This window comes from Dreissena polymorpha, chromosome 9, assembly GCF_020536995.1.
Source record: "Dreissena polymorpha isolate Duluth1 chromosome 9, UMN_Dpol_1.0, whole genome shotgun sequence".
In the NCBI taxonomy this organism is placed as follows: domain Eukaryota; kingdom Metazoa; phylum Mollusca; class Bivalvia; order Myida; family Dreissenidae; genus Dreissena; species Dreissena polymorpha.
Window position 1 is genome coordinate 13557348 of NC_068363.1, and position 14141 is coordinate 13571488.

At 38.2% G+C, this 14141-nt stretch overlaps 1 protein-coding gene across 1 annotated transcript in view; it reads right to left on the reverse strand.

The window, feature by feature from the left end:
• LOC127845871 (uncharacterized) overlaps window positions 1-14141 on the reverse strand; it is a 78435-nt gene that overhangs the window by 63404 nt on the left and 890 nt on the right. The window contains exons 2-4 of the mRNA XM_052377045.1: window positions 12386-13618; window positions 5992-6221; window positions 2737-2941 (exon numbers count right to left, since the gene is read on the reverse strand). Coding sequence (XP_052233005.1) covers window positions 2737-2941; window positions 5992-6221; window positions 12386-13618 — 1668 coding nt within the window. The remainder of the gene's footprint in view (window positions 1-2736; window positions 2942-5991; window positions 6222-12385; window positions 13619-14141) is intronic.

Here is a 14141-nt window from a genome sequence, read left to right on the forward strand (position 1 = left end):
AAGTTGCTATCTTCCATATTGCAAATGTTATGGCAAATGTTAAAGTTTGACGCAAACACACAAACAAACAAACCAACAGACAGGGCAAAAACAATGTGTCCCCCACTATAGTGGTGAGGGACATAAAAAGGAGATACGTGAAGAACACAGAATGGAAACCGATCAAATTACAATTTTTTATTGAAGAAAATTGACAACTTTAACTCTAGTATTGAAAACACTACAAGCAATTTTTAATTACTGGTATGTACGACTGATTGAGACATGTGAATGCAAGAGTGTTAACAAACCAAATGTTGACGGACGGACAAAGACCGATCCTAAAACCTCACCTGAGCAATAAGGTGAGCTAAAAAGCTTGTTTTTTTCACTGATCTGAGCTATTTTCCAACTTGTCCGAGATATCAAGCAATGTTTTGACTAAGTTTCACAATGATTAGGCAAAAAATATGACTTCTAGAGTGTTCAAAAGGTTTCTTTACAGTAATATAAGGAAAACTGCCCCCCCCCCCCCCCCCCCCCGGCGGCCATGTTTTTTGATGATCAGGACCATTTTCGAACTATTCTGAGGTATAAATAAAACCAATGTTTTCACCTAGTTTCATGATGATTGGGAAAAAAGTGTGACTTCTAGAGTGTTCACAAGCTTTTTTTGCTATATAAATATAAGGAAAATGTGCCACCCCTCCCCTATGTTTTTCAACGGACGGGAACCATTTTCAAACTCAATTCTTGTATCTAGGAAACAAATGTTCTGACCAAATTTGATGAAAATTTGGCCAAAAATATGACTTCTAGAGTGTTCACATGTTTTCACTATATACATATAGAGAAAACTGCCCCACCCACTTGCGGCCATGTTTTCTCACCAATCTGCACCATTTTGGAACTCGTCCGAGGCATCATTAAAACCAATGTTTTGACCAAGTTTTATGATGATTGGGCAAACAATTTGACTTCTTGACTGTTCACAAGCCTTTTTAACTACATAACATGGGCTGTTTGTAAAACATGCATGCCCCCCATATGGGCTGTCAGTTGTAGTGGCAGCCATTGTGTGAATACGTTTTTTGTCACTGTGACCTTGACCTTTGACTTAGTGATCTGAAAATCAATAGGGGTCATCTGCCAGTAATGACCAATGTACCTATGAAGTTTCATGATACTAGGCCTTATTATTCTTGAGTTATCATCAGGAAACCATTTTACTGTTTCGAGTCACTGTGACCTTGACCTTTGACATAGTGACCTGAAAATCTGTATGGGTCATCTGCCAGACAGGATCAATGTACCTATGAAGTTTTATGATCCTAGGCCTAAGCGTTCTTGAGTTATCATCCGGAAACCATTTTACTATTTTGAGTCACTGTGATCTTGACCTTTGACCTAGTGACCTGAAAATCAATAGGGGTCATCTGCCAGTCATGATCAATGTACCTATAAAGTTTCATGATCCTAGGCCTAAGCATTCTTGAGTTATCATCCGGAAACCATTTTACTATTTTGAGTCACTGTGACCTTGACCTTTGACCTAGTGACCTGAAAATCAATAGGGGTCATCTGCCAGACAGGATCAATGTACCTATGAAGTTTCATGATCCTAGGCCTAAGCGTTTTTGAGTTATCATCCGGAAACCATCTGGTGGACAGACCGACATGAGCAAAACAATATACCCCTCTTCTTCGAAGGGGGGCATAAATATAAGGAAAACTTCCCCGTCCCCCTGGCAGCCATGTTTTTCGACGGACCGGAACCATTTTCAAACTTAACTCAAGTATCTAGAAAACAAATGTTCTGACCAAATTTCATGAAGATTGGACCACAAATGTGACTTCTAGAGTGTTCACATGGTTTCACTATATACATATAGTATAAACTTCCCCGCCCCTTGGTGGCCATTTTTTGTTCACCAATCTGGACCATTTTTGAACTCCTCCGAGATATCAATCAAACCAATGTTTTTACCAAGTTTCATGCTGATAGGGCAAAAATTGTGACTTCTAGAATGTTTACAAGGTTTCTCTATAGCCAAATAAGGAAAACTGCCCCGCCCACTGGCCGCCATGTTTTTCAACGGACCGGAACCACTTTTGAACTCAACCAACATATCATTAAGACAAACATTTTGACAAAGTAACATAAAAATTGGGCATGCAATGTGACTCACAGTTTTTCTTCTTTTTGACCTAGTTACCTAGTTTTTGACCCAGCATGACCCAGTTTCGAACTTGAACGAGGTATCATTGAGACAAATCTTCTGACCAAGTTTCATGAAAATCGCACAAGAAATGTGGCCTCTAGAGTGTTTACAACCAAATGTGGACGGACGGACGGACGACAGACAGACGGACGACGGACGGACAAAGACCGATCCCAGAAGCTCACCTGAGCAATTAGTTGAGCTAAAAATCTCTGTAACATGAAGCTGTTTATACTGGTAATCGAGAAGATTGTTAAAGACTTTGTGACCAATACCTCAGACATAACTTTTCCACTAAGAGGTCGCCGTGGTGTAATGGATAAGGTGTCTGCCTAGCGACAGGGTGGTCAAGGGTTCAATCCCCACTGTCGGAGCGTTCCTTAGATTTCCCCAAAGACACCAAGTACTGGTTCAAGGCCCAGGAAACGGACTCGAGGTTTAAACTAAGGGATAACTCAGGACCGTGTGGATCACAGGTATGCACCAATGCATTATGCCCAGATTTCCCAAGACGTTGCTCCATTACATTACTTACGTTTGATGAATGAGATGAATGCGACATGTCTTCTGAATTCATTCTGTTCAAGTGGTGACCATTGCATTGGCGAATGGGCGTCAGTGAGTTTGGAATGGTGTCAGAGATGTTGAGTTTTGATTGGCTGATTCTGGACTTGCAGCGTCCCGACGTGCACAGTTTTGAGTGATTGTAAAAGTCTAGTACACCTGAGTCTATGTATTGTCTGAAAAATACACAAAAATCAGTGATTTTTTCCACTTTAAATTACAGGCCTCTTACAGGCTGTTTCCCAATGGCAAAAAGTAATATATTTTCCAAAAAATTTGTTTCCCAAACAATATGCAAAACATTACCAATAGCATTTTAATTCCCTAACACTTTATAATATAAATTTTAGAAAGCAGTTTAACACGCACTTTTAAATAAATAGTATACTGATATTTATAATCATATCAATAATGTTAAATCTTTCCAAATTTCATGGTCTATCACGCTTTTTGACCCAATCAAAAAGGCACAGGTTGTAAAGTATAAATAAAAAAATCACTGCAACTGTGCAGTTTATATCTCTAAATACCACTCAACTGACTATGAACTTCCTAATAAGTAAAAAAAACTTTTATTGCTGCTCGACTGATTGAAAGTACTTTCTGTATAATCCAGAGACTTTGTTTTTTATGAAAAGATATGCAAAACAAGAGGGCCTAAAAGGCCCAAAGTCGCTCACCTGAGATAACAAGATATTATTGGGATGAATCTTCTCACCAAGTTTCATGAAGATTGGAAAATAAATGTGGCCTCTAGAGTGTTAACAAGGTTTTACTATAGCCATATAAGGAAAAATGCCCCGCCCCCTGGCAGCCATGTTTTTCAACCAACCGACATCATTTTTGAACTCTTCCATCATTTTTGAACTCTTCCAAGATATTATGGGGATGAATCTTCTGACCAAGTTTCATGAAGATCAGACAGTAAATGTGGCCTCTAGTATTAACAAGATTTTACTATAGTCATATAAGGAAAAATTCCCCGCCCCTTGGAAGCCATGTTTTCCAAGCAAACATAATTATTTTCAAGCTCATCCAAGATATCATTGAGACCAATCTTCTGACCAAATTTCATGAGGATTGGACAATAAATGTGGCCTCTAGAGTGTTAACAAGGTTTTACTATAGCCATATACATGTATAGCCATATAAGGAAAAATGCCCCGCCCCTGGTGGCCATGTTTTTAAAGCAACCAAAACCATTTTCAAACTCATCCAAGATATCATTGGGACAAATCTTCTGACCAAGTTTCATGATGATCGGAAAATAAATGTGACCTCTAGAGGGTTAACAAGGTTTTACTATAGCCACATAAGGAAAAATGTCCCTTCCCCGTGGTGGCCATGTTATTCAACCAACCGGCATATTTTTTTAACTCGTCCAAGATATTATTGGGATGAATCTTCTAACCGAGTTTCATGAAGATCTGACTATAAATGTGGCCTCTAGAGTGTTAACAAGATTTCACTAAAGCCATATATAGCCATATAAGGAAAAATGCCCCGCCCCTTGGCAGCCATGTTTTTCAAGCGAACGTAACCATTTTCGAATTCATCCAAGATATAAGACAAATCTTCTGACCATATTAAATGAAGATTGGACAATAAATGTGACCTCTAGAGTGTTAACAAGGTTTTACAAAAGCCATATACAGGCTTATAAGGAAAAATGCCCAGCCCCCTGGTGGCAATGTTTTTAAAGAAACCAAAACCATTTTCGAACTCATCCAAGATATCATTGGGACAAATCTTCTGACCAAGTTTCATGAAGATCTGGAAAAAAATGTGGCCTCTAGAGTGTTAACAAGGTTTTACTATAGCCATATAAGGAAAAATACCCCGTCCCCTGGCGGCCATGTTTTTCAACCAGATGGCATTAATTTTTAACTTGTCCAAGATATTATTGGGATGAATCTTCTGACCAAGTTTCATGAAGATTGGACAATAAATGTGGCCTCTAGAGTGTTAACAAGATTTTACTATAGCCATATATAGCCATATAAGGAAAAATGCCCTGCCCCCTGGCAGCCTTTTTTTTCAAGCAAAGGTTACCATTTTTTAACTCATCCAAGATATCATTGGGACAAATCTTCTGAGCAAGTTTCATGATTATCGGAAAATAAATGTGGCCTCTAGAGTGTTAACAATGTTTTACTATAGCCATATAAGGAAAATGCCCCCCCCCCCTCCTGGCGGCAATGTTTTTCAACCAACTGGCATCATTTTCGAACTCGTCCAAGATAGAATTGCGATGAATCTTCTGACCAAGTTTCATGAAGATCAGACAATAAATGTGGCCACTAGAGTGTTAACAAGATTTTACTATAGCCATATATAGCCATATTAGGAAAAATGCCCCGCCCCTTGGCAGCCATGTTTTTCAAGCAAACGTAATCATTTTCGAACTCATCCAAGATATCATTTAAACCAATCTTCTGACCAAATTTCATGAAGATTGGACAATAAATGTGGCCTCTAGAAAGTTAACAAGGCAAATGTTGAAGCCACACGACGGACGACGGACAAAGGCGATCACAAAAGCTCACCATGAGCACGTTGTGCTCAGGTGAGCTAAAAAATATTCACGCCTCTTATAGAAAATTTCTTTTCTAAGCTCAAGCATTTCAAGGACAGCATAAACTTTTAACACATATGAACTCTTAGCGCAAGGGTAATTATTCTTTTAAACATGTCACAACAGGCTTTGTAATTCTTGAAAAATAAAAATTAAATAAAATACATTATTCAACAAGAGATGTGTTTGTCAGAAACACAATGCCCCATATTGCGCCGCTTTGAAGCCATATATTTGACCTTTGACATTGAAGGATGACCTTGACCTTTCACCACTCAAAATGTGCAGCTCCATGAGATACACATGCATGCCAAATATCAAGTTACTATCTTCCATAATGCAAAAGTTATTGCAAAACTTTAACCGAGGTTAAATTTTTGGGACACACACAATGAATTAATGAATGACAGACAGACATACAGGCCAAAAACAATATGCCCCGATCTTTCGATCCGGGGGCATAATAAAAATTACTTATATTTATTTGAATTTCTAAGATTTGATATTTTTCAGCCATATTCTTGAACAGTATTTTTTTAAGCAAAACTAATTTAATGCTACTTAATTGATTCTCTTATGTATATCATGAAAAGTAAAGCAAAAGTTTAGATTATTAAATATAATATCTTACAAAGAAAGCCTAAACCTCACCTGATTTTTTTTCCATGGATTCTAATGGCATTCTTCCAGTCTTTTAAGCTGCCTTTGTCTGCCATAAGGTAAAACGTCTTTGGCGTAATGTAGTCGCCGGCGAACTCAATACACTCTCTGTTAATGCCGGGACAAATGAATCTTTTCCGGATAAGTTTTGCAGTGAGATCGCCGCAAGATATGTCGATAGTTTCACTTTTTGGGTCCAATGGGGGCAGGGGTGCATCTCTCTTTACAAAGGAAAGATAACATCCCTCATCAGATAATACTGGTCTACACCAACAATCCTCGATTCAGTGGTACCTCATATGTCATCTTGCATACAATTAATGTCAGGCTTATGGGGGGAGGGGTAATATCCTAACCCATTCATAGAAGGAATTAACCAAATGTCTCAACATGTACTACCGGTAACTAGATTCAGAAAAGGTAAGAAATAATTGAAATTGTAATGCAATCTTGACTTTGACAAGAGATGTGTTTGTCAGAAACACAATGCCCCCTACTGCGCTGCTTTGAAGCCATTTATGTGACCTTTGACCTTGAAGGATGACCTTGACCTTTCGCCACTCAAAATGTGCAGCTTCATGAGATACACATGCCTGCCAAATATCAGGTTGCTAACTTCAATATTGCAAAAGTGATGGGCAATGTTAAAGTTTTCGGATGGACGGACAGACTGACGGACAGTTCAAAAACTATATGCCGCCCTTCGGGGGCATAAAAATTGGAAAAGAAGAAATTTAACACCAATTGGCAAGATTGTTATTGTGAAAACACTTATTGTGTCATTATTCATTGTGAAAACACTTATTGTGTCATTATTCAATCACTTGTTCATATCACTGCCTAAGATAACCCACCCAATACCATGTTAAATTCAATAAAATCTTCTGTTCTGACTTTTATATGGGATAGGCATAGTAAAATAAAGTTTTCAACAACAGTAAAGGAGTATAGTGAAGGTTTAAAAATGATAAATTTGGATGCAGATATTCTTGCATTGAAACTTACCTAGTTGCAAATATATTCAATCCTTAAGAGGAAATGTGATATATATATCACAACTGTACTTTGATACTAATAAACTTTTTATTTGCAGTTATCGTTATGCTTTCAATATATCTAACAGAATTTCAAACCCTTTTTGGGTAGATGTTATAACAAGGGCTGTTTGTAAAACATGCATGCCCCCCATATGGGCTCTCCGTTGTAGTGACAGCCATTGTGTGAATATGTTTTTTGTCACTGTATGTCAATGACCTGTGAAATGTATCCAATTAATAGTGCAAAAACCAATCAGGACCTATACTAATCAATTATATCCATTATATGATTGAGTCTTTGATTTTTTGGATTCCTTTCACACATTTTGACTTATTTGACAATATGTGAAACGTGCACACAATTTGTTATGTTTTATTTATTAATGGTAATGAAACATGTTATTTATAGCAGTTAACTCCCCTAGTCAATGACCACCATAGATAGCAATGCAATCTAATTAAAAATAGCCAAGGCTAGTGTTGTGTATTGGGCAAATGTATATAAGTGCAACTTGACCACATGACCAGTATCATGTGTTTACCACACACAGAAGTCAGTTATGTAATAGACCATTAATTCCACTCCCAATTTTGGCCACTTGCCAAGATACTGACCAGTATCAGATGGGGTTGTGAAACTGTGTAAACAGTGAACACCAGTCCATGTAATACTGGCCTACCACTTGTACTAGTTGATTTGGAGTTAATACAGTAATGCATGTACAAATGAGACACTAAGCCTAAAAGTTAATTATATGTGCCTCTGAAAACTAACCAGATGAGTGGGTTGAAATTTACAATCTTTACTTGGCATTTGAGGAAATCTGAACTCTCAGGGTTTGGATAGAACATCCCCAAATTAACTTTTCTTTACACTGTTGTTATTTTTGTTCAATACACAAATATTAACCTAACTTTACAAATCCTGTACAGTAAAGGAAACTAAATCTAAGTTGATATTTTAATATGCTTGATCCTATTTATGTATTAACATTGTTTTATACATACAAACTGTGTTGCTGTTTTTCAATTAACAAGCAGATTAAAAATTAATTATATATTTTTATGTATAATTTGAATTGACAAAATTAAATGCAAGTTGCGTAGCAAGAATTACATGTTTGATTTATTGTCAGTGAATCGTGACATTTTCTCAATGTTTCAGACCACCAGTTTGTCAAAGCTATCAACCGCTTGGATGGTCAAGCTAAATAGAATTGACCCAGCAAATCACAACTGTCCTGTTGCCATATAATATTACATATCATATTACATTGGTTTTTTAAATGTTGAATTCTCACGTCATTTCCATAAACATAGTATTTACTGGCACAGAAACAAAGGCTTATACATCATTATGAATTAACATGTGTCAAAAATTCAATTTGTAAGTCTCTTTACTGGACAGTGTGAAAACAGAATAAACTAGTGACCTGAAAATCAATAGGGGTCATCTGCGAGTCACGATCAATGTACCTATGAAGTGTCATGATCCTAGGCAAAAGCGTTCTTGAGTTATCATCCAAAAATCATTTTACTATTTCGGGTCACCGTGACCTTGACCTTTGACCTTGTGACCTCAAAATCAATAGGGGTCACCTGCGAGTCATGATCAATCTACCTATGAAGTTTCATGATCCTAGGCATATGCGTTCTTGAGTTATCATCCGAAAACCATTTTACTATTTCGGGTCACCGTGACCTTGACCTTTGACCGAGTGACCTCAAAATCAATAGGGGTCATCTGCGAGTCTTGATCAATCTACCCATGAAGTTTCATGATCCTAGGTGTATGCATTCTTGAGTTATCATCCGGAAACCATTTTACTATTTCGGGTCACCGTGACCTTGACCTTTGACCTAGTGACCTCAAAATCAATAGGAGTCATCTGCGACTCATGATCAATTTACCCATGAAGTTTCATGATCCTAGGCGTATGCATTCTTGAGTTATCATCCGGAAACCATTTTACTATTGCGGGTCACCGTGACCTTGACCTTTGACCTAGTGACCTCAAAATCAATAGGGGTCATCTGCAAGTCATGATCAATCTACCCATGAAGTTTCATGATCCTAGGCGTATGCGTTCTTGAGTTATCATCCGAAAACCATTTTACTATTTCGGGTCACCGTGACCTTGACCTTTGACCTAGTGACCTCAAAATCAATAGGGGTCATCTGCGAGTCATGATCAATCTACCTATGAAGTTTCATGATCCTAGGCGTATGCGTTCTTGACTTATCATACGACAACCACCTGGTCGACGGACCGACCGACCGACCTACCGACCGACCGACCGACCGACCGACCGACCGACCGACCGACCGACTGACCGACCGACCGACCGACCGACTGACCGACCGACATGAGCAAAGCAATATACCCCCTCTTCTTCGAAGGGGGGCATAAAAAGCTTATCACTTTATTGTAGTAAATTAGATGTAAAAGCAGAAGAATGGTTGTTTTATCCACTATTTTATAATCCAAATCTATTGATAGGAAATACAAGTCATGGTTTGACGCTGGAGTTCACTGTATAGGTGATATATTCAACAAGAGCACCACCTAGCGGATGCAGACAGCTCATATATTTTTCTTTTTAAAGGTGAAGGGACCTATCTCAATGCTTCAATCAAAAAGGGGGAGGTGTGGGGGTGGAGAGGGGTGTATAGTGTGGGGGTGTGGTCATTTATTACATTATCATTCAAAAATAAAATAAAAATATTAAAAAAAATATTTTTAGGAGGGTCGGGTTCTTGGGTGGTATGGTTGGACAGTCTTTCAAAAATAAAATAAAAAAAATAAATATTTGTGGGTTTTTTTTAACCATGTTTCAAAAAAAAATATAATCTTTCAAAAATAATAACAAAATGGGAAAACAATTGGGGGGATTCTGGGGTGGGGCGTGGGGGAAGGTTTGGGTGAAGTCTATTGTGGTATGTCAGGTAGGTGTTGTTTTGTCAAAGTATGAATCAAATCTGATCATAAATAAAGATGTAATGGCAATTTTAGAAAGAAAAAAAAATGATCTTAAGAGTCAAGGTAATTCAAAGATCAAGGTCAAATCAACTTGCCAGGTACCTTCATGATAGTAAGAAAGTATTTAAAGTTTGAAAGCAATAGCCTTGATACTTTAGAAGTAAAGTGGATCTACACACAAAATTAAACAAAATATTGAAAGTTACTTGAAGTCAAAAAGGACCATAATTCCATCAAAATGCCAACCAGTTATGCAACTTGTCATGTACAGTCCACTTATGATAGTTTGCGAGTGTTCTAAGTGTGAAAGCAATAGCTATGATACTTAAGGAGTAAAATGGACCAAAACCCAAAACTTAACCCAATTTTCAATTTTCTAAGTATAAAAGGGGCCATAATTCTGTCAAAATGCCAGTCAGAGTTACATAACTTTGCCTGCACAGTCCGCTATGATAGTTAGCAAGTGTTGGTTCAAGTATGAAAGCAATAGCTATGATACTTAAGGAGTAAAGTGGACCAAACACAAAACTTAACCAAATGTTCAATTTTCAAAGTATGCAAGGGGCCATAATTCTGTCAAAATGCCAGTCAGAGTTACATTACTTTGCCTGCACAGTCCCCTTATGATAGTTAGGGAGTGTTGCAAGTATAAAAAGCAATAGCTTTGATACTTTAGGAATAAAGTGGACCTAAACACAAAACTTAACAAAATTTACAATTTTCTAAGTTTAAAAAGGGCACATAATTCTGTCAAAATGCCAGCCAGAGTTATCGGACTTTGCCTGCCCAGTCCCCTCATGATAGTAAGTAAGTATACCAAGTTTGAATGCAATGGCTTTGATACTTTATGTGAAAAAAGGACCTAAACACAACATTTAACTGGACGCCGACGCCAAGGTGATGACAATAGCTCATAATTTTTTTTTCAAAAAATAGATGAGCTAAAAAACTGCACCACCCACCAGGCTGCAATGTTTTTCATCAAACCAGAAGAATTTGCAAACTTCACAGAAAAGTCATTAGAAGAAGTGTTCTGATTAAGTTTCATTGAGATTATACTTGAACTGTGTCTTCTAGTGTGTTAGAAAGGTTTTATTATAGCCATTTAAGGAAAAATGCCCTGCCCCCAGGCAGCCATGTTTTTCAACGGCCCTAAATCATTTTCGAAATCAGATATCATGAGAACAAATGTTCTTACCAAGTTTCAAGAAGATTGGATTAAAATGGGTCTGCTAGAGAATTAACCATTTTTACTGTAGCCATATAAGGAAAAATACCCCGCCCCCTGGCAGCCATGTTTTTCACTGGAACCATTTTCCATCTCATCCTAGATATCATTAGGAAAAATGTTCCGAATATGTTTCGTGAAGATTAAACAATAGATGTGACTTTAAGTGTTAACAAGGTTTTACGATAGCCATACAAGAAAAACAGCCCTTCCTCCTGGCAGCCATTTTTTTCAACCAACCGGAACCATCTTTGAACTCGTCCAAGATTTCATGCGGACATGCTCTGACTAAGTTTCATGAAGATATTGCACAAAATGTGACTTCAACAAAGCTAACAGATTTTGCAATAGCAATATTAAGTACAAGTACTATGCCGACTGGCGGCAATCTTTTTTAACAGACCAAAACCATTTTGGAACTCATCCAAGATATCATTAAAACTAATATTCTGACGAAGTTTCTTGAAGATTTGACAAAAAATGGGACTTCTAGCCAGTAAAGGAAAACTGCCACGCCCCCTGGCAGCCTTTTTTTTAAACCAAGTGGAACCATTTTAAAACTTGTCCAAGATATCATTGGGAAACATGTTCTGACCAAGTTTCATGTAGAATGGACACTAAATGAGGCCTCTAGAGTGTTAACAAGGTAAATTTTGATCACACATGACAGACCAGGCCCAAAAGAACAAAGGCAATCATTAACAAGGGATGTGTTTGTCAGAAACACAATGCCCCCTACTGCGCCACTTTGATTTATTACTTGTTTTTTTATCATTTGGCAGGTATAGATGATTATCTCCCTTTGAAGCTTTTTACTTCCTTTAGATTTGTTTGTTTGACCTTTTACCTTGAAGGATGACCTTGACCTTTCACCACTTAAAATGTGCAGCTCCATGAGATACACATGCAAGCCAAATATCAAGTTGCTATCTGAAAGGACATGGAAGTTCTGAGCATTTTTCGAAACCTAAACGCAGAAACCTAAACACAAAGTGTGACGGAAAAACAGACAGACAGACAGCAAGACAGACAGACAGACGGACAGACGGATGGTCCGATCACTATATGCCCTCCTTCGGGGGCATAAAAACATTAATGTAAAACTACTGAAATTACAGGTAATCTAAATGTTTAAATACTTTGACATTGACTTTAGCTTCTGCAACAGCCTCCACCCTGGTTTCCTTGCTGTGGCATTTGAATGTCTTCTCAGCACTGGACATAGAGGAGTCTTTTGGCACGCTTGAGGAAGAGACAGGACTAGATGAGACTGTTGCTGGGCTCTCTGTCCCATTGACTGATGACTTCATCCATTTCAGGAGCAATGACAATGGTATTTTATGTCTAGATACAGTGGCAGATGTCCCATTTACACTGGCCTCATCTACTATTCCCCGCCTGGTTGCAATGTCAAACTTTGCTGCTATTCGATCCAATTGCAGAAGACTTGTAGGTGCATGAGATGTGCTTGGTGATGGGTCTGAAGGTAGACCAGGGGGATTCTCACTTGACGAGTCCAGATCTATTTTATTTCCGAGTTTCAGTGATGCATGTGCGATCCCATGTTCTTCAGCTATGTTTACCATATTTCTCTTTTCTTCTGTGGTATAATTCTTTATCTTGTTCTTAGCATATTTCTTTTTTATTTTATCACTTAATGCAGCTTTGCACTTTGGAACGGGAATCACATTCTCAATATTCAGCTCCTGCAGCTTTCCTTCGTTGCGTTTCACAAAGTTCCTGATCCAGGTGTACGAGGCCTTGAAGGATGGTCTGGTTTCCTTGTAAACAGATTGTGCCAAGCGACTCATTTCCTTGTACGAGATACTGCCCTCCCTTTCGTGCTCTTCATGAATGAGTTCTATGATCTTCTGCTCAAACTCCGGCACTACACCCCTTAACGCCTCAGATGAACTTTCAGAATAGTTTTTTTTAAACTTGGATTTCCACTGCACATCTTTTAGAGCCCTGTGATGACGTATCAGGAACAGCGTCATCCAGCCTGAGGAGGCTGAAAAATGTTTGGGACCTTTGTATACAGATTTGGCATACTGTTTAAACTCGTCAGTAAACACATAACCATCCCTTGCATTGCGCTCCAGCACCCACTGAACAATTTTATGTTCTGACTTCATATCAAAGCTTTTCGACTGCCCCACAATGATTGGCCTCTTGCCAAAGGGGGTCACAACTGAGCCCAGCGTCGGTGCCCCCTCTGTCGCTGGCAGGTCATCTTCCGTCTCATCCATGAGATAGGAGCTTGTCAAACCACCTGAATTATCACCAAAAAGACCACTGGAGTCCTTATCAATTAAGTAATTACCATTTTCATCTTCATCATCATCTGCCTGATTGGTTACCGTATACGTGCGCTTATAAGACGCATTTTTGAGACTTAAATTAATAAGTTACAGTTGGGGTCGCGTCTTATAAGCGAGATACTGGTGAAAATAAACAAAAAAAATCAAAATATCGAGTTTACTGGGCTTATGCTAGCCAAGTTGGACACTTGTCAGTTGTTTTGAATCATCGCGGCAGCCATTTGCATTTTCTCTAAAGTCTGTATTGGCCCGTACCGTGTATCGGAACGCTATGTTCAGGTACCGATTTATTTGTAATAAAATGTATTGTTACTGATTATGTTGTCTATTATTTTTAATTTGAATTTTGTTATTTTTGGGGCGTAAGACGTTATATTGTCCGTGATTATTCTTGAAAAGTTTTTATCACCTGATTGTCTGCGCGCGACGTCGTTAAATGCCATATAAATTGGCCATTATAGTATACGTGTGTAAGCGGCAACACGATGCCAACATGCTTAAAACAACAGCAAAATCAATTCTCAGTAAACACGCTGCCGATTACAAATGCTATTTGACAAGTTCGTATCACCTG